The sequence below is a fragment of the Carassius carassius genome, chromosome 49 (genome assembly GCF_963082965.1).
Source record: "Carassius carassius chromosome 49, fCarCar2.1, whole genome shotgun sequence".
NCBI lineage: Eukaryota > Metazoa > Chordata > Actinopteri > Cypriniformes > Cyprinidae > Carassius > Carassius carassius.
Genome location: NC_081803.1, coordinates 2,218,275 through 2,243,627, shown reverse-complemented (window position 1 = coordinate 2,243,627; position 25,353 = coordinate 2,218,275). Strand labels below are relative to the sequence as shown.

Genomic DNA, 25,353 nt, shown 5'->3' with positions numbered 1-25,353 from the left:
TACAACAACGACAAAAGTTCAAAAGAACAGCACTTATTTGTGTTTTGTAATATTATTTTTTACTGTCAATGTTAAATAATTGAATGCTTCATTGCTGAATAAAATAATTTATTTGCTTTTTTTAATGCATGTATGAACAAAATATTTATTATCCACCACTGACTATTACTGAATATTTCAATATTAATATAACATTTGTTTAGTATTTAGTATAATATATGTATTTTTCTTTGGATGCAAACCAGATTTCAAAAAGTAGTTTTGCCAAATTATGCAAAAGACATTGACATAAAGATTAACGACTGTAATAGTTTTATAAATAGTTAAGTTTAATAACTTGCATATATATATATATCACATCACTAGATGTCGCCATTGTGCGTCATTTCATCGCTGCTTGTTTTTTTTTTTGCAGTCAGAAGCACTGATATAAACAATGTACAGTGCACTACTTATATAATTAATTATTTTCTGTTTTACTGTACTGTAAAAAAAAAAAAAAAAAAAATATATATATATATATATATATATATATATATATATATATATATATTTTTTTTTTTAACAGACAATTCCAGACAATAAAATGGCTGACATTGTCATAAAATTTCCACACAATGTTGTCATTTAAATTAAATAAATTATATTTAATTCATAGTAAATACGTATTATTAATACTGTGAGCAACATTAACAGAATTTTTCCTCTCAAATGCCTTTTTCCTGATTTATCTATAACAAAAAATATTAACATAACACTTGTGTATGTCTATTTCATAAGCAGTAAAACAGAAAATAATTAATTATATAAGTAGTGCACTGTACATTGTTTATATCAGTGCTTCTGACTGCAAAAAAAACAAAAAAAAAAAAACAAGCAGCGATGAAATGACGCACAATGGCGACATCTAGTGATGTGAGCTGGTACTGCTTCACCTCCTCGTGTTATTCCTGGGCTTTGTTTCATCACATATCACTTTAATTCACCATCTAGAAAAAACAATTTAGTACAAACTTAGTACAAACCATGACATAGGCCTACTCTTTTGCCTAATTCCCGACATAACATCGAACATCATCTTACTGTTAAGGGCATAAAAACACATTTATGAGTGCACGCTTAATATTTCTGTAGTGTTTTATTACTACAGAAGAGCGCAGGTGGTTAACAGCACAAGCATATTATGGAATGTTTCACTCTTATTTTTTACACGCTGAATGGGGGATGAACACACACACACATCACAATCTCACAGTAATGTTATTTAGAGGCAGTAACTCGCTCTCAGTTTCCCCACCCCATTCACTTAAAGTCTATTATGAAGTCAATAGATGGACAGTAACAATGACAAACCACTGCCTCCTACCAGAACCTAAACAACACTGATTAGATGACACAATCTGATTAGCCAATAAAAACCGACAATGGTTTGCATATTCAATTTGGATCAAGATCGACGGTTTTATAAGCCAATCGGCGAGAAGAGCATTCTTGACGGGCTTCTAGTTTAACCAATAGAGAGCAAGAAGGCGGGGCTTATGCAGTGCGCGTATCGCGTGGCGTGCATTATGTTAGGTTGCGCGCGCTGGAGGCCGTCGTCTGCTGCTGTAATTCGGCTACAGTGGGAAGGAAAATATTGTTTAAAATCGACTTTTCCCCACTCACGAATAATCCGTTTGGCTCGGATTTTACGCTGCTCATTCCTTACACAGAAAGCACCTCGCTAAAAGGGTGAGTTGACGGGTAAACGAGAAGATAACGGCTCGCAAACACGTCTGAAAGCTGTTTATTTTTTATTTTTTTCTGTCAAAGAAAGTCGCGCAGGCTGCTAGCGGTTTACACAAAATCAATGCTCACACAAACTCACACACTGCGCACAAGCGGCCAGATCTCGGCTTTTCGCTCGTGCATAGATGAAAGAGTTTCTAAGGCAGTGATTAGCATGACTGTTGATCTTGGGGTTTGTTGTATTGTAGGCAGACCGGGAAAGAGAGTCGATTAGCGGCCCATGCAGCCATAACGAGCCCGCGATACACCATCAGACCGCTGGAGAAGAAGGTAACAGTGCTTTCATTAATCATTTTAATCTTACAGATGAGATAATGATGGCTAGGATTAGCTCGGCTCGATTTATATGCATGATTAGAATGGTACCTGCAGAAAAAAACATGGAGATGTTTGTTTTGCCAATTTAGTTTATTAACTATCAAATTGTTTTTGCTGTTGCATTTGAAGACAAAAGCATGTAACGTTACAAGGATACTGGGATATAATTCACACCTGCCTCATTGGCACAGGTGTATTTTTCATCCCAGTCTCTGGCTATGTGTCAGAACTCAGAGAGCGTTACCTAGACAGCATTCGTGGACATCCAAGTCGCGTTAATAAACGCTGCTGAGCGGAACGCCCCAATCGAACATTCCGACACGACTATCACGGGCGAAACAGTGTTGTTCTTCGAATCTTACAAAAACACAAGTGGTGCTTAAATTCTCTGAACGTTCTAAAACCTCCGATTTCCGGTTTTTCCAGAATCCGAATATGTTTGTGTCTGGATTTGAACGTTTGATTCGGGTCTATGATGCCACGAAACCTGAAACGTTCCAATACACCCCCCCCCCCAACCCAAAATGATTTTAATATTTATTTACGTACACCGTTCAAATAACCGTTCAGAACGTGCCTATTTTGTCCAGAGTGATTCACGTGTTTAGTTTACTCTAAAATGCTTTGAACGTTTGTTTTGAATCGTTCAAATGCACATGTGATGCTCTTGAAATCTGCTATTTGAATGTGTGCCTCTAATATGCACAATTGTTTTTTCCCCCCTAACATTCTATTGAAGTTGTTCAAACTTGCATGTGATGTCCAAACTGCTGTCAAGTTTGACAGTTCACTGAGATCATACTTTTTTTTTTTTTAAGAGTTCTGCATTCTTAAAATCAGATATTGCAATAATGAATGGTTACACTCTACACACACAAACAGGCTGCATATAAAAGCAGAACTTGTTCAGATGATTCAGCATATAAAAGACAAATTAGATTATTATTGTTGTTGTTTCATTGGCACATTTGGCTGTGGTTGCCGGTAAGAAACTCTTACAGCTCAAAGCTTCAGAAAACTGAGCTCATTAAATCTTTCCTCATGTCATCATTCATCTGTATTGTTGATTTGACCGTTAACTTCTTTTGCCCTGTTTTGAGAAAAATGTTTTAATGTCATAGCGCCTTCATCATCTTCTGCAGTGAATTTGTTTGTAGGTGTTTACAACAAACTTTTCTCATGGTGCATCGTTTCCTTTATGAAAACTGGCTCTCAGAGTAAGGGTATGTTGTAAGGCTAGCCAAAATGATCAAGATGTATTACTTCCACTTTCTTATGTTCACAAACTAGCAATATTCGCCTGGTTTCTCTACATTGGATTTGTTGTTATGTGAAACCTCTTTTTAAATTAAAAGGCAAATCCTTTTAAATGAAAGCCAGCCTTCTGTGGTATTATCTTTTCTTCTGTACAACGTTGTAGTTTTAAAGAAATCTCTCATTTGGTGAATAGGGTTGAGTCACTATCAAAAGCTGAGCGACCATTAGAATCAGTTCTTGTTAAAACAAGCGCACATTATATTGAACACTCCTTTATTTAAAGCTGAAATCTGATTTCTGATCCACCGTTGTCACCAGGACAAATTGCAAAAATAAGGATGTTTTAGAATTAATTTCCCAAATAAAAATATACTGTTACTTGTCCCTGAAGATTCTTAGTCTTGTCCCTGAAGATTTTTCTACAGTCTGTCATTGGCAGTTCTTGATTTCTGCTTCTCTTTACTCAGGTAACCCCTCGCCCCTCTTTCCTTTCCTGTTTCCTAAGCTCCTCTGTCCCCTGCCCCTCATAATCAGCCCAGAGACCCTCTTCCTAAAGGCCATTTAGGAACTTTGGGTTTGTTCCTCCCCATTCTCCCAGCCTCCATCTGTCTCCCTAACTCCACCTGCCCAGTAGGGGGCTGACCGCTTATTGGACACCCCAGAAACATGTCCTCCATCTTGCCTTTCACTCCGCCCGTGGTGAAGCGTCTGCTGGGCTGGAAGAAGTCGGCCAGCGGTTCGAGCGGAGCGGGAGGCGGCGGAGAGCAGAACGGCCAGGAGGAGAAATGGTGCGAGAAGGCGGTTAAAAGCCTGGTGAAGAAGCTGAAGAAGACGGGCCAGCTGGACGAGCTGGAGAAAGCCATCACCACACAGAACTGCAACACCAAGTGTGTCACCATTCCCAGGTACGACAACCCCAAAAGATGACCGCATTCCTGCTTTCAGGACAATGCCAACTTAAATTTGTCAATCTAACACGAAACCGAAAACATGAGGGAAAGAATGAAAATTGTTGTCTACTCATCCTCTTGTTGTTCAAGAAATCAGGTGAATTTGTTACAGCTTGCTTAAGAATTAGTTGTCGATTTGACACTTATCAGCATCAGCCAGTTTTTTTTGTCTCTGTTTGGCTGATATGGCTGAAGCAGGACCTTTATTTTGACACTGCTGTGAATGCCGGCTCCTGATAGCATGGCGCTCCTGTTCTCCGTCTTCATTAGTTTACTGTCTCTGTTCAACAGCTCTGACTAATACAGTATACCTGCACCGAGCAAAGTAAATGATATAGTTTGCTGCTATTTCATATTCATCACGTTGTGTATGTGAAATTAAAGCTAACTTGTCTTTAATTGAATTTTTTTTTTCCAGTGCGCACAAACTTACCAAATTACCGAGTGCACTGTTAAAAAGTTGACTTCCTTTTTATTAATATTTTTAACTATTTCTTTGTGACACATACTATAATAGAATTGCAGAATCAACCATGTTATACATGTTAGTTTTAAATGATTTAATTTAGAAAATAACAGTGTCGGGGAAAGTAATGCATTACAATATTGTGTTGCTCCATAAAAAAGGAACTAATTGTGTTACTTTTTATGGAAATTAATGCGTTGCGTTACTTTTTGTCCCATGGGCCGGGCTGCTGCTTTGTTTTAACTTGCACAAGAGAAGTGTCAGTGAGTAAATCAGAAAACAAAGTAACTTATTTGAAAAATAACTCCGATATTTAGTTGGAAATGTAAAAGTAAGGAGTTACTTTATTAGTTACTTCAATGAACTAATCTGCATACGTAGCTCACATTACTTGTAATGCATTACCCCCGACACTGGCGAGTAGTATGGAAAGTAAATTTAATTTGATTTTAGCAATTGTTATGCATGTTTTCACTATATATATATATATATATATATATATATATATATATATATATATAATATGGCCACTCTGAAGAAAAAAAATCCATATCGGTCGACTCCTAGTAAAAATAGCTTAAGTTTGGAACAACATGAGGGCGAGTAAATATTAACTCCCTTTAAGATGTGAAGAATTGCAAGCCAATGAACTCTTTCATTTAAGTCTTCATCTAATTATAAAGCAAGTCCTCTAATGATTCCGAAAGGCTTTTATTTAATTTTCGAAGTGACCTTAGCCGTATCATTGCGTATGTTGCTTCGTGAGTGAAGGTGAAGGCATGACGCTGAGTTGCGTCTACCGTTGTGAAATATCAGCATTGCCTCCCTTTATTTCTTCAAGTGATTTCTGCTCCATCTGTCTTGACTTGAGTTAAGGTCACTCTGTGCAGCTCCACATCACCTCCATTCAGAGCGCACAGAGGCTTCTCATGCTGTATGAATGTCTGCGATATCAACCATCAGGCTGCTTTTATTCCATTTCTCATGACAAATGGAGTATCAGTGCTGCTATTTTAGGGAGATGCTCCGAGGAGAGGATGATGGAGGGCAGGCCGTGTGCCCGAGCCACAACATATCAATAGTTTGAAACCAATATGTTATAGATGCACAAGGGTTGGGTGATATGTCTAATACATTCGGTTCTTCAGCGTTTTGGTGATTTATAATGCTCTGAAATGGCTTTTAAGCATTTTAAGTTCCCAAAACAATTGATGTCCAGTGAGATCTTGTAAAAACAACAACAAAAAGCTTTGAATTTTTTTCCAGGACGATCATGTACCTTTTTCATTCTAATAATGATTGAGTTTAAGATTATCTAACTAAGATTATCTAATGGCACCTTTCTGAAAAGTGTTACCATATTTTTTTAATTTCTAACTTTATTTATTAATTTGACCTGAACTGATTTTTAATGCATTTAGAATTTTAAATGCCAATGTAAAACCGAAATCTATAAAATAATCTAGGTATGCTTTTCATTAGATGAATTCGAGAATTGTAATCCGTTATGTACCAATTAAACAAATTCTGTTAAACAAAGTAATAACAGAAATCTGAATCATGTATCTTGAGATTACATTTAAAAGAGCAGTGCAAAACAATCTTTAAGAATCACAATTGGTCAAAATTGCAAAAATCATTGTGCTATGCAAAAAAAAAAAATATATATATATACATTTGATAACGCCAAAATAATCACAAACGCCAATATTTGCAAGTATTCTATATATCATCCATTCCTAAGATTCATCACTGCTTATTTTAAGTAATGTCGAGGTCTAGAACAGGTTCTCTTTCTTTAACATCTAATATGCAGTTTAATTTTGGTGTGAGTTGCTAAACAAACTTGAAAAGGGCATAATCGCATTTCCTGGGCAGATTTAGTTGAAAGGTGCTGTTGAAATGGATAATGTGAGCTTGTTGTAATGGCAAACGGCCATTATCCTTTGTCCTAGAGAGATTTATTTCCATTGAGTTCTTTTGAATCAGTTTTAACATCTCAGATCCACAGAATTGTTGTTCGTGTATCATTTGACAAAAGCTGGCCACAATGAATATCTTCCTCCACTGTTGAAAAGTTGTGCAATGGTTATTGTGAAAATGCTGTGCGACTTGGCACTGTGCCTACATGCCTGATCAGGTTCACTTAACAAAACCTCTTGGAGTGAATAGCCTACAGTAAATACAGGTTAAAATGACCTCCTCCAGTTGAAAAATTTGTAAAAGTGAACATTTAATGTTGCTAGCTATGGACTGATCCAGTCAGATCTTCAGAACAGTCATCCAGAGTGCTTTGTCTTCCCTTAAGAGTGGATTTAAAGGGTGGGAAACTTTACCTCCAAGATGTTTTCTGCTGCTAATCTGTTCTCTAACCTTGGAGGCTTGTGGGAACGGCTGGATCAGTCATTGTATTTGTCCGTTGTCATGCTTGGTAATGGAAAAAAGCCTCCTCGACTGTCCTCTCCACCCTCCTCACATACCTGTGAACTAAAAGCCCCGGCTAGTCTATTCTTGGGTGTTCTCAATTTGACTGTTTGTTGTTTATAAAAGGGCGGGCATACGCTTGTAAATTAAACAAATATTGATTTCAGATTGATGATGCAAATCATGTCCAGTCAGACATCAGAGTGAAACATTTTCTCCAGTGTTTTACCCGCCTTGAGTGAATTATATACCATAATTTGGCAAGTGAAGTTGTGTAGAAATGGTCTTATGTAATGAGCATATGTAAATGGCATTGCAATGTCTTCTTTTAAATCGATATTCTGTCTAGAAATGCAAATTGTCATGTCTTTTCAAAACTGTATATTTTGATAAAAAAAGTAGTATGGAAAAAATTTCAATACTCTTTTGAAAAAAAAGAGTATTAAAAAAATGTTTTTTTTTTAATGCATTAGAAGTCAGTGGGCTCCAATGGTGTTTGGTTGCCAATGTTTGTCAAAACATCTTGATGATTGCAATTCATTTTCATGTTTGGGCGGAGTATTTTAACATTTAAATACATTCCACAGATTTTTGACCAATTTTCAATACAATTTTGTTTAGTATTTGCAAATCTTGCGACAGGTTTTTTTTTTTTTTTTTCAGTTTTTGTGACAAAGTCATGATTAAACCACCCTGTTGCCCTCCCTTATGGATATTTATCCATTTAATAGGACTTACAAACCTGTATCGGCCTTGACTTGACTTCCTGTCAGCGCAGGTCTTTTGTGTAGATGAGCTGGTAGTTTATCTGTAAGATGCCTTCAGTGAGTGTAAGAATGTGAAGAGTGTTTCTCAAGAAGACCGAGCCGACTGGCGCTGTGGGTTTTTCAACTCTATTGATTGTAATCCGAAGACTCTGTCTGTCTGGCTTTCCATACTATAATTAAGACCCAGCTTTCATTGGGATTCATAAATTATATTAGAGTTGAGATTAAGATGTCCCTCTACCAGTGTTTTCTTTATGAAAGCTCAGACCTGAACCCCAGATCAGAGTTTATTTGAAATGCTTGTTATTTTATCCATAAAGTGCTATGAATTAGCCTCTGTATTATGGGAAATAACAAAAATTCAAATCAATACTGCTGAAATTAAGTAGAAGAGACTATTGGGTTAAAAATACCAATTTTATGAGTAGGGAAATCATTTTAAGATGCAATTTTATGAAGCATTTCAAAAGATCCTCTTAAATTGCTTGTTCAGATGTCTTTTATGGAATTGAGATGTTGGTCATTTGGCATGTGTCCAGATGACAGCCTGAAACGGGAAGCTTACGGACTCTTCATTTGCAGGAATCAGATTTGACAGAGATAATATGGTTTCTTATATGACGCCTGAGGTCCAGAACTCGGCCCATTTTAAGAATAACTCTTTGTTTTCATTAGCTAGTCACCTGGTAGGTGAAGGCGGCGCTGCTTTAAAAGAAAATCTTTTTTGTTTTTATCTGGAGTATAGCTGGAGTGGTAGACGGTGGCCAGCAGATGGGCTCTCAGTGGTTTAGTGGGGATCCACACAACAGGATACAGTGGTTAATACCCTCTGAAAGTGTGTCATCTGTCTGGGACATGGACGCCCAGTCATGTTGGTGTGGGATTCAGCTCTATCAACTTTGGGAACTTTAAATGCCTGATATGAGCATCCGTCTTGTGCATATGATGGACTAATGTAGGTTAGTTGTAATAATAATTGAATAAGCCATTGCATTTTGGTTGCAGGCATTTGTAAAAAATGTTGTATTTTGTTACATTCATTAATGGTTTCACAAAAATTGTCTAATATTGATTGGATTCCTTCTAATGGTTCCTAATAGGTTTGTGAATGATCATTATCGTGCTTGACTGCACCTCTGTTGATATCACACAGTGATCTTCCATCTGCTCTATTGTTGATTTGAGGGTTACTACTGAATCGGGTTTCTATTGTGTGTGTGTGTTTTAAGAGAGTATTGGGAAACTCTTCATCTACTGGTGTTGAAACTGAAGTCCTCATCCCCCTAAAATCCCCCTAAAACGGGTCATGTGAGTTTATCTAAACTCACTGTGGTTTCACTTCTTTTAATGGTTTCTCGTATACATTTGCTTTGCTCTTTCTTCTTTTTCCTCTTCCTCACTGCATGCCACTTAAAATTCAATTTTAGTAAAGCTCAAACGGAGACATGAAAGCAATGTATTGTTTAAATTAAAGTGTATATATATATATATATTTATTTTGTTAAACTTATATTGTAGATTTAGTTGTGCATGCTAACACTTACTTGTAGGTAATCCTTAAAACACTACTTTAAAAAAGTTTTTAAGTCTTAAATACAGTTTGTGTTTTGTTTTAATCCAGTTTAGGAAAAAAAAATGTTTAGTGATTATCAGCCATAAAATGATTATCGGTCAGAATTATAATATTGGTACAGTACTAACAAAAGTCAATTATGTTAAATTGAACATAATTACTAAGGTGAATCCTGTGCCTGTAGTATCACCATGTAAAACCAGATAAAAAAAAAAAATAGCTTTAACTCATCACCTTAAAAATGTTGTTCGCCTTTTTTTTTGACTAAAAGGGTTTATTGATCATGTTCTCTGGGCATCATGAAATCTTAATTTCCTGAAGGAATAAGGACACGTTATACTCTGAGCAAGCTTCGCACAATATCTCGGGTGACGTTGCTTCTTCAGGGTCGGTCTCATTAACTTTTGACATCAGGTAGCAGCTAGCGTACAGGTCGAGGGTTAGCGATACACTCATCGCTCAGATGACCTGCTCTGATGTTAATGTACTGCTCAAGGGTTGTGTTCCTTACTCCTTTTGTCTCCTTAAGTGTTTTTTAATGTTGGTTGGTTAATTTGTTGTATAAATGCATTCTTATTGTTGGGATGGCTGCTTTAAGTTTCAAGACACAAAAAACTGTTCTTTTAAAGTTAGTTGGTTAAAGGGTTAGTTTAACCAAAATGAAATGAAAATGGTAATTTCCTTAGCCTCATGTCATTTTAAACAAATAAGCTTCTTTCATCTAAACAAAAGTAAGACATTTTCAATGAAACCAAACCACGCCATCAAAGCGTTTCTGAATCCGCTACTGGAAGTATGTTTTGTTATAAGTTAAAGTATTTGCTATGGACTGCTATTGCAGAGTTTTGCGCATCGTGTGTGTGTGTGTGCGTGTGTGTGTGTGTGTGTGAGAGAGAGAGAGAGAGACTGAGACGGTCACACAGTGGAGTCAGCTGTCTTAACCGTCCGTGGCTTGTGTACTGAAACACATATGAGCTTCATCACTGTGTCTGTCACACGTTCCTCTTTCGAGCTTGAACTGATGGTAAAACTAAGGACATTATTAACTGTCTTTACATTTATTTTGAAAGATGAAGCTCGTGATTATGGAAAGGGGCGTTATGAGTGCTTGCGCTGTTCAGCCAATCACAATGCACTGGGTCAGTTGGCCAATCAGAGCAGACTGCTTGTCGGAAGAAGGGACTTTGCAGATGACTACGTGTTTGAGAGAGGCGTGGCATAGAGGACCTACAGTAATGTACAGTATTTGAAAAATAATGTGTTGTTTGAACATTAAAGCATGTCAACATTTTCTGTTACACCAAATACACAAAATAGTGATCTTTAAAAAAGCATCATATGACCCCTTTAATATTAGTGCATTTGCTTTTATTTCTTTGAGGCAATATTCTTAGACTTGCATTGGATTCCTGAGGCTGATTTTCTTTCTCCAGTGTACTGTCCAGCAAAGCTGAGTTAATCTTCATTTGGTTAGTGCCAGTGTATATAAGAAAAACACGTCTGTAGCCCATAGGGCTGCTGCTGCAGGAAAAATTTAAATGAACAATTTAACAAGCGAAATAGTCCAATATCGGTGTTTGGAAAGGTTTTTCAAACGTGTCTGTGATGAGAATAGGTCGCTGGTGGAGTCTGGCACGTGTTTGAGTCCCTTTTCAGAGACTGTTAAACCACAGGGGGCCACAACTTCATTCATCACATATCAAGTCTGTGTGAGTCGTGTTCCTGTCACGTCACCGTGTCTGTTTCTCATCCCATGTTTCTTTTTCAGAACTACTGAAGGCCTGTGTGCTTGTCTGATCGACTGATAGCCTTCTTTATCTTGAGTGTGATGTAGTCAAACGACAGTAGGTCATAGGCTCCTGTCCTGTGCTGCATGTTTAAATGTTGATATCTGATGTGAAATCCAACCCCTGAATGAAACGTCGTTATAACGTTAATTGCCCTGTTCGTCTCATAACACACCGCATGATGACTGGGGAAGAGATAATGCACTGTAACTAGAGCTGGGCGATGTAGCAGGAAATATTAGCAGAAATCTTGTAAAACATTTGTTTAGTGTAACAACTTTAAAATAAGTGAGGCATTGCTTTTCCACTAAATGAAAAAAAACATTGTGTACAGTTATAAAAACATAAGAATTTACCTAAATTTATTAGTGTTTCAAGCGAATTGAGTTTGGAATCCTTTAATTTACGCAGTCTGAGCTGCTTCATGGAAATGAATCACTTACTGTCTATTTTTCGTTGCGAATATATTGTGAATGTTCAATATATCGCCCAGCCCTATCTGTAAATTTGAAATACATTTGTCAGTTTCTCTTCGGTTTTCTCATCTCGCTGTTATATGTGAATTTTCCATTAGAGTGGCTTCTTTTATTCGAGGTGGGCGCGTTCTTCGCCAACTTCAGGCGACCTGCGCGAAACATCTCAAATAAAAGAAACGATGCCCTTCGATTATCCCGTCATGGTACTTCATCTTGGTATTTTTGAATGAATCATGCCCCATGTTTATCATTTTTTTGTTTCTTTGTGTTTTTGTTTTTTTCTTTCTTTTTCTTTTTTTTTGTTTTTGTTTTTTTACTTTCTGTGCACAGCAATTGCTCTGAAATTTGGGGACTGAGTACACCAAATACGATAGAACAGTGGGATACCTCAGGCCTTTACAGCTACCCTGACCAAACCAGGTGAATATCCTCTCCTGACACTGTGCCACACTCACCCCACGAGACACAGGTGGGGCTGAACGAGCACAGGGGGCCGCGAAATAAACACTTTAACGCGCTTATTTATAGTTTATCTACATTAAATATTATCTTGAAGATGGAATCACTTTTGTCATTGTAGAGTTTTCATTCTGTAGGTTACATTAGATTTAAAGCAGATGGACACGTTTTCATAATTCGTAAATTCACTTCACTTAGTTTTAAGTTTAAAACAGTGGTTCTCAACTAGATTTGATTTTATATTTGGTGACCCAACCTATGACAAAATTTGCTGAATGTGAATTATGCAGAAGTGAACGGTTTGTATTTAAATTTACATGAACATATACATTACCTACACGTATACACTTTTTATATATGCTGTGCAAAAGTTTGGGGTCAGTAAGGATATTTATTATTATTTTAAATAATTTTTCAACAAGGATACATTACATTGATTAAAGATGATCGTAAAGACATTTCTAATATAACAAAAGATTTCTATTTCTAATAAATGCTATTCGTTTGAACTTAATCAAAGAATCCTGAAAAAAAATCCCTACACAGAAATCCACAAAAATATTAAGCAATATTTAAAGAAGAAATTGTATTATAAAAATGTTACAATATATAAATAATATATGTAAAATAGGAAACTGGTATTTAGGACGTAGTAATATTTTTCACTCTATGTATACGTGTATATATTCAATTGTGTGTGTGTGTGTGTGTATATGTGTATAAAAAATTTCAATAATATAAAACTGGTATTTAAAGTTTTAATAACATTACACACATATATATTTGTGTTTGTCTATTTTGATTTTCAAAAAAAATAAATGCAGCCTCGTTAAGCGTAAACTTTAATAACACACACAAAAAATCACTGACTCCAAACGTTTGCCTGGTATTTTATATAAAAACTTAGTTATGCATTTTCATTGGATCCATATTAAAATTTTTACAACTTTTTCCACATTTTAAATGTCTTACCACTGTTATGTGATTGGTTGCATTTAAATTTTTTTTTCTCATGTGATGTATACCACCCATTTTTTGGGTCACCAACCATTAGTTGAGAACCGGTGATTTAAATGATTCGTATCGTCTAGTAGTAGCTAAACTTACAGATGTTTGAATCCTAATAGATGAAGAAGTCTCTGTTGTTATGACGTGCTGCCTAATCTCACCATCTCCCCTCTTCCCTCCATCCATGCATGTCTTTCTCTGCTCATTTGGCACGCTCCCTCTCTTCCATTTCTCTCGCCCTCTCTGTGGACGCTCGGGTCAGATCTCTGGACGGCCGTCTGCAGGTGTCTCACCGCAAAGGTCTGCCTCATGTCATCTACTGCCGCCTGTGGCGATGGCCCGACCTGCACAGCCACCACGAGCTGCGCGCCATCGAGACCTGCGAGTACGCCTTCAACCTCAAGAAGGATGAAGTCTGCGTCAACCCCTACCACTACCAGCGGGTGGAGACGCCAGGTATGGAAACAAATACAGCTTTCCGCTTCCTGTTGAGCGTTCATTCATTCATCTAAACATTGGCTCCTGTAGTTCTTCCTCCTGTCCTTGTGCCAAGACACACGGAGATCCTGACTGAGCTGCCTCCTCTGGACGACTACACCAACTCCATACCGGAAAACACCAACTTCCCAACAGGGATCGAGCCTCCTAACAATTATATACCAGGTAGGAGCACATTTCAAACCATGTGCATTATTGTGTAGTTTAAGAGTAATAACAAGTTACTTGTGATTTGTGTCCAGAAACTCCTCCACCGGGGTACATCAGTGAGGATGGGGAGGCCAGCGACCAGCAGATGAATCAAAGTATGGACACAGGTACATTCCCAAAGTGTCACCACTACATGGGCATTGCAGCCACGTGTGTTTGCACTTTTAGACCGTAAAGCATCTAAAATGTGCTTTTACTGCAGTAGTTTACTTCCCACACTCCTATCTCCTTATTCTGTAGTTGCTGAAAACTGAAAGTTGCATAATGAACTTCTTAAACCTCCAGAACAAGTGGTTTTTAGTGCAATACCCAACTGTTAAAATGTGAACTGATTTAAAAAACTAGGCATTATACACTTGCTGACTTTGTAAATGGTTACATAGGAAAATCTTCATCATCATACGCTAAAAGATTGAGTTGCACACACTAGCAGACTTTCAAGTCAATCCATTCATAGCAGACTATTGCAGAAACATACGCTTTGTTGTTTGATGCGTGACAAATGAAAATGTTTTTTTTTAAGCTTCAAATTTTTGAGTCTGTGCCTCAATCAGAATATAAATCAGGGCAAAAGTTTCTCAAGTAGTTGTATTCTAGCCTTAAGGCGGTTAACTGGTTTTGATCACAGACAGCAAGTGCTAACCTGACAGAAGTTACGATCGTAAGAGTACCTGAAGGAAGAGTTTACCTTGTGACCTAAATTTTATAATATATTTATGCGGGGTCGCATTTTTTCAAATACGATGCACTTTCGCCGCATAAATTGCCGATTTCAGCAAGCAAAATATGCGGGGTAAGCATGATTTCATAATTTTCATTGCAAAAAAGTCGCTTAATATCTTAGCAGAAAGTTGAAAAATGTTGCGTTTACTCCACTCAAGTAAAGAGCCATTATTTTCCCCATGGGTACCATTGAAGTGAAGTGATTACGCAAAGCAGTTTCCCGATTTCTTACATGACAGTGGGGGCAAATTATATTGCGGGAACTTGTGAAAACTGCGATTTGATGAAAAAGAGAAAAAAAGGTGATTTTCCCCCAACACCCTGTTCTCACTAGGCTACTAACAGCGTTAGAGGCTACGCAGTTATAGTTTTCAATTTCACAGTGGACTGTTGTAGTTTCATTCAGAAGTTGATGCAACTTTACAGTTGTAAGATTGCACTTTTTTTGTTACAGAACAGTACCAAAATCTTACAGTTGTAAGTATATTAGTAGTATGTAAAATAATTTACGTTGCAGTAAGAGATTGCACTTTCTGCATTGCAAGCACTTAATTTACCAGAAGATGTCTGTTATGTATAGCTACCTCTGTAAAACAGGAAGCAAACATTATATTTTTTTATATTTTATCTATTCATTTTTACAGAAGTTTTTGAATATTCCTTTTGTTTGAGCCATGTGTTAATTAAGGTCTGAAATAAAACAGAACGAGAACTTAAATATTCTGTGATTTAGTATGCTTGCTTATAGGAATTAATACGAAATTACTCTTTACATTAAAGGCCATGTTGTAGGGTTAATTTTTCAACTGATTTGTGCAATTTGCTTGTTGGTAATAAACATTTAAACTGTTATTCATTGTATTTTATGTTGTTGGGTATCACAAAACGGAATATAATACAAAAAAGTAGGTACTATCTTACAGCCGTCTCCTTTCCCCCACAATGCATTGCATTACGTCACGTTGGGGAGAGAATTTACCAAAGCCTGCCTTGAGAGCATTGAGCGTGACTACAGAGAGACGAGTAGTAGACGAGAGTATTCAGATAGTGCTGATTATAGATAAATGGATAAATAGATAGATAGATAGATAGATAGACAGATAGATAGATAGCGACCAACAGCGACCAAATCGCACTACCATGGGAAAGCACCGCCGATACAAGCACCTGCCAAACACAGCGACAGACACGCAGTTACGTTTGCAACATTTTCACCGGAGGAAGAGATAAACGCTTAGAAACGCCCATATTGCTAGCATGATGCCCTCTATTTCTAGATGACAAAGACAAAGTTTACCAGTACTACGACACTATTTTCACTCGGTGCTATTCAATGACAGTAAAAAAATGTGTCGTTATTGTGCACTGCTGCTCGTAGACTACCTCCAGTGCTCATTGCTGCGTTTCTAAATGATAGCAACTCACCAGGACAAGAACACCAGGACAGAAATTACACTGCTGCGGGCCATCACACATGTTGGCTCTTGCCACCTCTTCCTCATCCCAGTCAGTCGCTATAGTTCTGATGCTGCGTTCCAGGCAGGTTTTTGAGCTCGTAATCACTATTTCATACCACTACGATCAACTTTGTACCATTCCAGGCAAGTTACGCCAAACTTTGAGCGCAAGAAATTGTAGCTAGATTAATTTATTTTATTGCAAACGTTACATTGACCTAAAATCGTTTTTTTAAATGTGTACCACTTGCATAAACACTGCATCCGTAGGCAGTATTATCTGTAGGGACTGCCATCGTTGTTTCGCGACCTGTGATGTCGGAACTCGGAGTACATCGATCTAGTATGAGTTCACAGGTGTGAAGTCACAGGTTTGACTGCCGTTCCAGTGCACTTTCACGGGTTTAAGGTTAGAAAAACACGGGTTACGGGTTGCCTGGAACGCGATATCATACTAGGCTGAGGCTACCTTTCCTCCACTTCTCCCCAACGTGACGTCATCACAGATTTCCATAAAAAAAAACATTAATACCAAAAACGTAAAAAAATGGTTTTAATAAAATTTTTGAGACCTTTTAAAAATGATATACAGTCGTGGCCAAAAGTTTTGAGAATTACATAAATATTGGAAATTGGAAAAGTTGCTGCTTATGTTTTTATAATAGCAATTTGAATATACTCCAGAATGTTATGAAGAGTGATCAGATGAATTGCATAGTCCTTCTTTGCCATGAAAATTAACTTAATCCCAAAAAAACCTTTCCACTGCATTTCATTGCTGTCATTAAAGGACCTGCTGAGATCATTTCAGTAATCGTCTTTTTAACTCAGGTGAGAATGTTGACGAGCACAAGGCTGGAGATCATTATGTCAGGCTGATTGGGTTAGAATGGCAGACTTGACATGTTAAAAGGAGGGTGATGCTTGAAATCATTGTTCTTCCATTGTTAACCAGGGTGACCTGCAAAGAAACGCGTGCAGCCATCATTGCGTTGCATAAAAATGGCTTCACAGGCAAGGATATTGTGGCTACTAAGATTGCACCTAAATCAACAATTTATAGGATCATCAAGAACTTCAAGGAAAGAGGTTCAATTCTTGTAAAGAAGGCTTCAGGGCGTCCAAGAAAGTCCAGCAAGCGCCAGGATCGTCTCCTAAAGAGGATTCAGCTGCGGGATCGGAGTGCCACCAGTGCAGAGCTTGCTCAGGAATGGCAGCAGGCAGGTGTGAGCGCATCTGCACGCACAGTGAGGCGAAGACTTCTGGAAGATGGCCTGGTGTCAAGAAGGGCAGCAAAGAAGCCACTTCTCTCCAAAAAAAACATCAGGGACAGATTGATCTTCTGCAGAAAGTATAGTGAATGGACTGCTGAGGACTGGGGCAAAGTCATATTCTCAGAAGAAGCCCCTTCCGATTGTTTGGGGCATCTGGAAAAAGGCTTGTCCGGAGAAGAAAAGGTGAGCGCTACCATCAGTCCTGTGTCATGCCAACAGTAAAGCATCCTGACACCATTCATGTGTGGGGTTGCTTCTCATCCAAGGGAGTGGGCTCACTCACAATTCTGCCCAAAAACACAGCCATGAATAAAGAATGGTACCAAAACACCCTCCAACAGCAACTTCTTCCAACAATCCAACAACAGTTTGGTGAAGAACAATGCATTTTCCAGCAAGATGGAGCACCGTGCCATAAGGCAAAAGTGATAACTAAGTGGCTCGGGGACCAGAATGTTGAAATTTTGGGTCCATGGCCTGGAAACTCCCCAGATCTTAATCTCATTGAGAACTTGTGGTCAATCCTCAAGAGGCGGGTGGACAAACAAAAACCCACTAATTCTGACAAACTCCAAGAAGTGATTATGAAAGAATGGGTTGCTATCAGTCAGGATTTGGCCCAGAAGTTGATTGAGAGCATGCCCAGTCGAATTGCAGAGGTCCTGAAAAAGAAGGGCCAACACTGCAAATACTGACTCTTTGCATAAATGTCATGTAATTGTCGATAAAGGCCTTTGAAACGTATGAAGTGCTTGTAATTATATTTCAGTACATCACAGAAACAACTGAAACAATGATCTAAAAGCAGTTTAGCAGCAAACTTTTTGAAAACTAATATTTATGTAATTCTCAAAACTTTTGGCCACGACTGTACATATCTTCAGTGATTTATGTACCCATTAATCGAAAGTGGTTGTTAACCTGATACATGGCCTTTAAGGTAGTAGCCTAGTGAGAACAGGGTGTTGGGGGAGTCACCTTTTTTTTCTCTTTTTCATCAAACCGCAGTTTTTGCAGGTTCACGCAATTTCATCGCATTAAAATTGCAAAAATATCCCGCATATTCAATCTCATTTTTAAAGAAAAAGTGCCGTAAAATCAAGGATTTTTTGTCCGCAACAATCACAAAACAAATCCACGTTTTTCTGGAGGAACTGCTTTTTGGTTTTCAGCCTGCTGTGTCCAGAAGTTTTTTACCAAAAATGTAATTTTAAGTGAAATCATGCCTTTTGTTACCAATCATAATTCGAGTTTAGGTGTCTGTTTAAACCCGTAACCATAACAATGAATATTTACTTAATATAACTCCTCAAATCATGGCTATTTGGACCTGAGCTATGCCATAGAACACCCTAACAGTGATGACAAGTTTCATATGGGCAAGCACCAAAAAGTCTAGTTATTTCTTCTTGTGTTGCCATTATTAAACCTTCTTTTTACTTCCGTCAGGTTCTCCTGCAGAACTGTCACCGAGCACACTCTCGCCTGTCAATCATGGCTTGGGTAAGACCTGCTTAAACTCATTCTAAATGCATCGTATCTTAGAAAATTAGGAGGTCTACTAACATAGTCATACAATGGCTATGTACATTTGAGCTTATCAAGTTGTTCTTACATTTAGTCTTTTTCGTCTGTTTCAGACCTTCAGCCAGTGACTTACTCGGAGCCCGCTTTTTGGTGCTCTATAGCTTACTATGAACTCAACCAGCGGGTCGGAGAAACCTTCCACGCCTCTCAGCCGTCCCTCACCGTGGACGGCTTCACAGACCCCTCCAACTCCGAGCGCTTCTGCCTGGGCCTGCTGTCCAACGTCAACCGCAACGCCACTGTGGAGATGACCCGGAGACACATAGGTACCAGGACACCTTCAGTGCCGCTACTAGTTGAATTTCAGGCAACAGTTCACCCAAAAATTAAAATTGGCATGGTATTCTAAGCTTGTATGACTTGTTTTCTTCTACAGAAGATATTTTGAAGAATGTTTTTGTCTTTACAATGAAAGTCAATGGTGTCCAAAACTATATGTTTGTGTATGTTGTTGTTTATTGATTAGGACGAGGGGTCAGGCTGTATTATATTGGTGGGGAAGTGTTTGCCGAATGTCTTAGCGATAGCGCCATCTTTGTTCAAAGCCCTAACTGTAATCAAAGGTATGGCTGGCACCCTGCGACGGTCTGTAAAATCCCTCCAGGTAAGAAATTCACTCACTTTTCATTGTCCTCTGTACCATCCACTCACCCACCAGAAATTGATTAACCATTATGACATAATGATATCCTTTTTCGCAGGCTGTAACCTGAAGATCTTCAATAACCAGGAGTTTGCGGCACTGCTGGCTCAGTCAGTGAACCAGGGCTTTGAAGCAGTATATCAGCTGACCAGGATGTGCACCATTCGCATGAGTTTCGTCAAAGGCTGGGGAGCTGAGTACAGGTATGGACAGTCAAACCTCCTCACTGACAACTCTGCCAACCGCAATAAAGTCTTTAAACGCTACATCTGTAAACTTGCACTATATTGCTCAGGAGGTTGTGAAGCACCTTTTAATGTAACTTTTTCAGGGTTAATAGATATCTATCTATCCATCCGTCATCTATCATCTATAATATATAATATTTAAAGCAGTACTGTCAAACGATTAATTGTGATTAATCGCATCCAAAATAAAAACTTTTGTTTACATATGTATATGTGTGTATATGTGTATGTGTATATGTATGTGGTGGGCTGTTATCGTCGTTAACGTGCTGCATTAACGGGAGACTCTTGTCGGGCGATAAAAAAAAAAAAAAATCGCCGTTAATCTATTCTCAAAGTTGGGTTGGGAGCTGGGTCTATACTAGGCGAGCTATGATGACTTTCACCTTTATTTTAGCGTGGATGTATAACTAGCCGAATTGCACTGTAGGGGGCAAGAACGAGTTTTTAAACCTGTGTGTCTGCTACTGTGAAATTACCACATCAAACGTGACGTGCTAACATGGATGCAGCTGAAGCCGCCGGGTTTGCTTCAGGGAATTAATTTTTTTCAAAAGAAGCTTCCCAATGGAAACCCATTCACACATACTCCATCTGCAGTGCGTATGCAGTCCGTGTGCGTTTCGTATGTGGTGCAGAAGCAGCACGGACTCCTACTCATTGTGCTTTCACAAATGGACGCGTTTGCAGTCCACTACTCGGTACGTGAACGATCGCTGCACTGCTGCAGACGCAATGCTCCTGGAACGCACTGACGGACCGCAACCGTGTGAACGCTGGAATCCGTTAACATGGGTGCGTAAAAAAAAAAACGAAACGCATACGCACTGCAGACGGATTATGTGTGAAACAGGCGTAAGGTTGTTTGCACCTTGTGCAATGTGGAATTAGTTTACAGCTTTCTCAAGCAGTTTGTGATGCATTTTGGAAACAGGAGATGAGCCACCGGTCTAATGCACCACCTGTCTTTAGAAACCATTGCTCAAAGACTTTTAGTCATTATTTTATTTGGGTAGCACACATATTCTGAATGCCTACGGCAGAATACAAATGAGACATTTTAATCTAGATTAATCTAGATTACAGTGATATTAATCTAGATTAAAAAAATGTATCTATGCCCACCACTAATTATATATATATATATATATATATATATATATATATATATATATATATATATATATATATATATATATATATATATATATATATATATATATATATATATATATGTATGTATATATATATATATATATATATATATATATATATATATATAATGTATGTATGTGTATATGTATGTGTATACATACAGCATATATTTAAAAAATATTTACGTGTGTGTATATTTGTATAATTTTATAAATTATATCATATATAAAAGTTTAATATATAAATGTAACACTTTTCTTAAATATATATACATGTTTTTTTTTGAACAATATATATATATTTTTTGATGCGCTTTAATCATGATTAACCGTGTGACAGCACTCATTTTAAGCAATTTTTTTTTCTTTGCATTTACCAGAAAATGGGTCAAAAAGAGATTCGTGTGTGTGTGTGTGTGTATGTATGTATGTATGTATGTGAAGTTGTAAATGGACACAACTAGACATTTTTTTTTTCTTAATTTTGTGAAGTTGAAAAAAACTAAACTATATAAAAATTCTTGTCTGTGTACATGTGCGCACACATTTATTTATTTACTTGCATACATAACATTTTAAATATAAACATTTAATTTTTCTTTGTATATAATTGTAAAAATGTTAATTAAGTTACACTTGTAGTGAAGTGTTTGATTCATTATTTCTCAAAATAACATAGAATGTAGAAGAACCCAAAAGCTGTAATGCAAACCACCAAATATTTAATATATTTAAATATAGTTTAGGTAACGCATTATTTTAAGGTGTCCTTGTTACACATTATATGCACTGAATATTAATAATATTAATAATTTTTAATTTAATATTATAATATCAATTAATTGTGCATAATTACATGAAAGTAACCCTAACCATAAAGTTAATTGCTATTACTCCGTACATATATGTACAATTACACTAACAAGGACATCTTATAATAAAGTGTAACCTAGTTTATGCACTTAACCTCACTTTATTTACCAATGTCTTTGTTGTTGACCTTCGATTTATCGAATTACACCAGATCGCCACAAACTAAACATCTCATGTTTCACTTTTGTATTTTTATTGCTTTCATTTTGTCCTTTTTTCATTATGCTTTTGATATCCACAGTTAGTTAACTACGTCACTAGTTTTCATGTTTTGCCAGAGCTTCTCTTGCATGCATCAACCGAATCAAAAATCGAAAACTAAGAACGTTTACTTCCTACTTCGCATTTGCTTGTAATCAATGGATGCTGAAAGTTGCAGTTTTTCAATATGTAGTCAATAAAAAACTGGAAGGACTGAAACCAAAGCAGTATTTGTAAAAAAAATAAAATAATAATAATAATAAAAAAAAAAAAAAATATTAATAAAATACCAGTCCTATCATGGCAAAAGTGTAGCTTATGAATATTAATGAGGCTGTTGCAATGCAACTTTTTCTGGGGCTAATTAATATTCATGAGACAAGTCTTCACAGCAGTAAGAATTAAAACATACGCTTGCATGCATTCCAAAATTAATATTTAAGAACAAAGCAGTCACCATAGTAGCTTGAACATTACTTTATCCAGTTGAATTTCAAATCTGCTTTTCATGATGCATCCTGGTTCTGTAGACGACAGACGGTGACGAGCACCCCCTGCTGGATCGAGCTTCACCTGAATGGCCCCCTGCAGTGGCTGGACAAGGTCCTGACCCAGATGGGCTCGCCCTCCGTACGCTGTTCCAGTATGTCCTAATCACCTTGACCAAGCTCTCTGTCCTCTGCCCCCAAAATGACTGATTCTACAATCACATCAACCGACAACTCAAAGACTTTAACCCCGCCCCCTCTTTCTCTTTCATAGTAATCGTGAGCCTTTCTCTATCTCTGTCCTCCTGACACTGATGTTCTCTCCATTCGGACCTGAATTCAGCACTTGCTGTCTCATCAGCTTCATGCACCTTTAATTCTCTCTTTTGTTTTCTTTCATAAACCCTCAATATTAAATGTATTGGTAGTAGAATTTGAAATGTATATTGGTTTTTATTTTATTTTCATGGTTTTCGAGAAGGAGGGAAGGTGCGTATATTGTGTGGAAGTTCAAGAAGGCAGTAAATAACTTCACACACTTGTAGCGGCAATACTTTTCTCCCCCTGATGAAGTAAATACTCTGAAACTCTTTTAACGATTAATTTTCCTGGATGCCGATCCCAATCCCGTCATTCAAGGAGGTTACTTTTTCTGGCAAAAAGTTGCGTTATTTGTTTTTATACACTGTGTTATTGTGTAGATTGACACCTTGAGACTTAATCATGGATTTTGATTTTTTTTTTTTTCGATTTCTTTCCCCAAACCACTATATAAGAATGTTGCCTTTGATTTGAGGTATGCTGCTGTAAGTCATGCTTCTTTTCTTCAAACTTATAGAATGTTTAACACACACACACACACACAAAAAATAGCCCTCGTTCAATTCGAAGTTTACGCTGCCCCTCAGAATTAACTTTTTATTCACTGGGTGAAATATTCATTAGTTAGCTGTGGAGTGGTTTTAGAGTCTTGTTTCTTCAGAAAGTTGCTTCATTTAGGGATGAACTAAGACTTTTGAAGGTTATTAAAACGTCTCGCACAGTCCAGATCTTTAAAATAAAAACGACAAAAGAATAAAAAACAAATCCAAGTATTGAAGCTTTAAGTGTTAATAAACTAGGTTATCCTTCACACAATTCCAAGATTTTTTTCCCCTTATCTTTCTTTTAGCTACTTTTTGTATTTTCATGTATTTTTATATATAAATATATTTAAGATCTTTAAAGCTCTCTTCCTTTTTATTAGAATTGAATATTTTTTTAGATCATGCCCTCTTTTTAAAGGAACATGGCTTCATAATGAGATGTCCTATCATACGAAAACGTTATTTAGCATGGAATTTTTATAAGTGCAGATATCTTTTCTCCTCTTTCTCTGCTTTCTAGTTCAAGCTGTTGTCCCGGTCAACGTTTAGCCTTGATCTCGAACCCCCCTGAAATACATCTGACTTTCGTTTTCTTTTAGTTGCTTTCCTCCCATGTTCACAACACAAGACTGTATAACCCACCGGCCTCGAAGTACGGTTACGTGAAGGGGAAGCTCATCCTGCGGGTTCTATTTGTTTGCAATTGGGGAATAAATAAGACTAAACAGGTTGCTTTTACAGGGAGAACTGTGCAACTTTAGTTAGTGTGCTCGTTGTACAACTTTTGCTAATGACTGTGATATAGCTGTCTGTTATTCTTTACTTGTTGTGGCAGTGACCAGGCGTTGCAAATATCCATTCCCCTCTTCCCACCTCTGTCTCCATATTTTCCTTCATTGATCTTAACTACTCTTGCGATTTGTACTTTTAAGTGCATCAAGTAAAATGCTGATGAAGATGTGGTGGCCCGTTTTTAAAGCTGATTAAGACACTGGGAACAATCTTTTTGCCATTTTTGACTGGGTGTGGAAAGAAAACCAAATAGAACTGAAAGTGGACCAGACATATATGCATATAAATGTGTGTGTATAATTTTATTTTCCTTTTTTTTTTTTCTCTCTCTCTCTCTCTCTCTCTCCTATTTTGCAAGCATTTAACAGTTGGTGAGCTTGTTTTACCATTAGAGAGATGTATTGGTAGGACGTGAACTTCAGGCGATAAGCTTTTCAGGCGTGTTGCATATGCAGACTTCATGAATACACTAATAAAAAGTTTTAATTCTCATGTTAACGCCTGTCTGGAGTCTTTCTTTTGATTTTCTTGTTGCACAACTGCCATCAAATTTGTTTCATGATGCTCTTTTCCAACAGTGTCCTGGGTACACTAACTTCTGAGAACTTTATTAGAGATCAACTTATTGGTTGTGGTGTAAATCATGTCGCGAATGTGGGACAGTCATAATTTAAGACTAAATGTTAATTTGTACAGTATCTGTACTTAAAGTATCAAAATGAAATCACTGCATGGTAATCTATGGTGACCATTAGTCAGTTGTTTCATTTAATAAAATCTACTACAGTAAAATGTGTGGTTATGTGGTTTGAATACCATTGATATGAAAAGGGAGTCTTTTGACCACTGAGACACCAAGGTCTGATCTCCTGTGACTGGCTTAGACAGAACTAGGGGGATGAACCGAAGTACAGCAGTTTAATTAAAATAAATAATAATACTTCTGTGATTCCTGACTTTGACCAACAGGGGGACCAAAAGCTTCAGTAACATACTATCGTTTCGGAGAGCAGTAAAGCAGCCCATCGAATGCCTGTTGGACAGTCTAGCTAATTTAAAAATGAGG

At 37.3% G+C, this 25,353-nt stretch overlaps 1 protein-coding gene across 1 annotated transcript; it reads left to right on the top strand.

Moving 5' to 3' along the window:
- Window positions 1–1,566: 1,566 nt before the first annotated feature.
- Window positions 1,567–24,785, top strand: LOC132132845 (mothers against decapentaplegic homolog 2). The gene is made up of 12 exons (XM_059545372.1): window positions 1,567–1,731; window positions 1,977–2,058; window positions 3,831–4,268; window positions 12,137–12,226; window positions 13,536–13,729; window positions 13,802–13,936; window positions 14,014–14,088; window positions 18,885–18,938; window positions 19,076–19,288; window positions 19,489–19,626; window positions 19,724–19,868; window positions 22,672–24,785. The coding sequence occupies exons 3-12, from the start codon at window positions 4,030–4,032 to the stop codon at window positions 22,793–22,795; spliced, it is 1,407 nt and encodes a 468-aa protein (XP_059401355.1). The 5' UTR covers window positions 1,567–1,731; window positions 1,977–2,058; window positions 3,831–4,029; the 3' UTR covers window positions 22,796–24,785.
- Window positions 24,786–25,353: the final 568 nt, after the last annotated feature.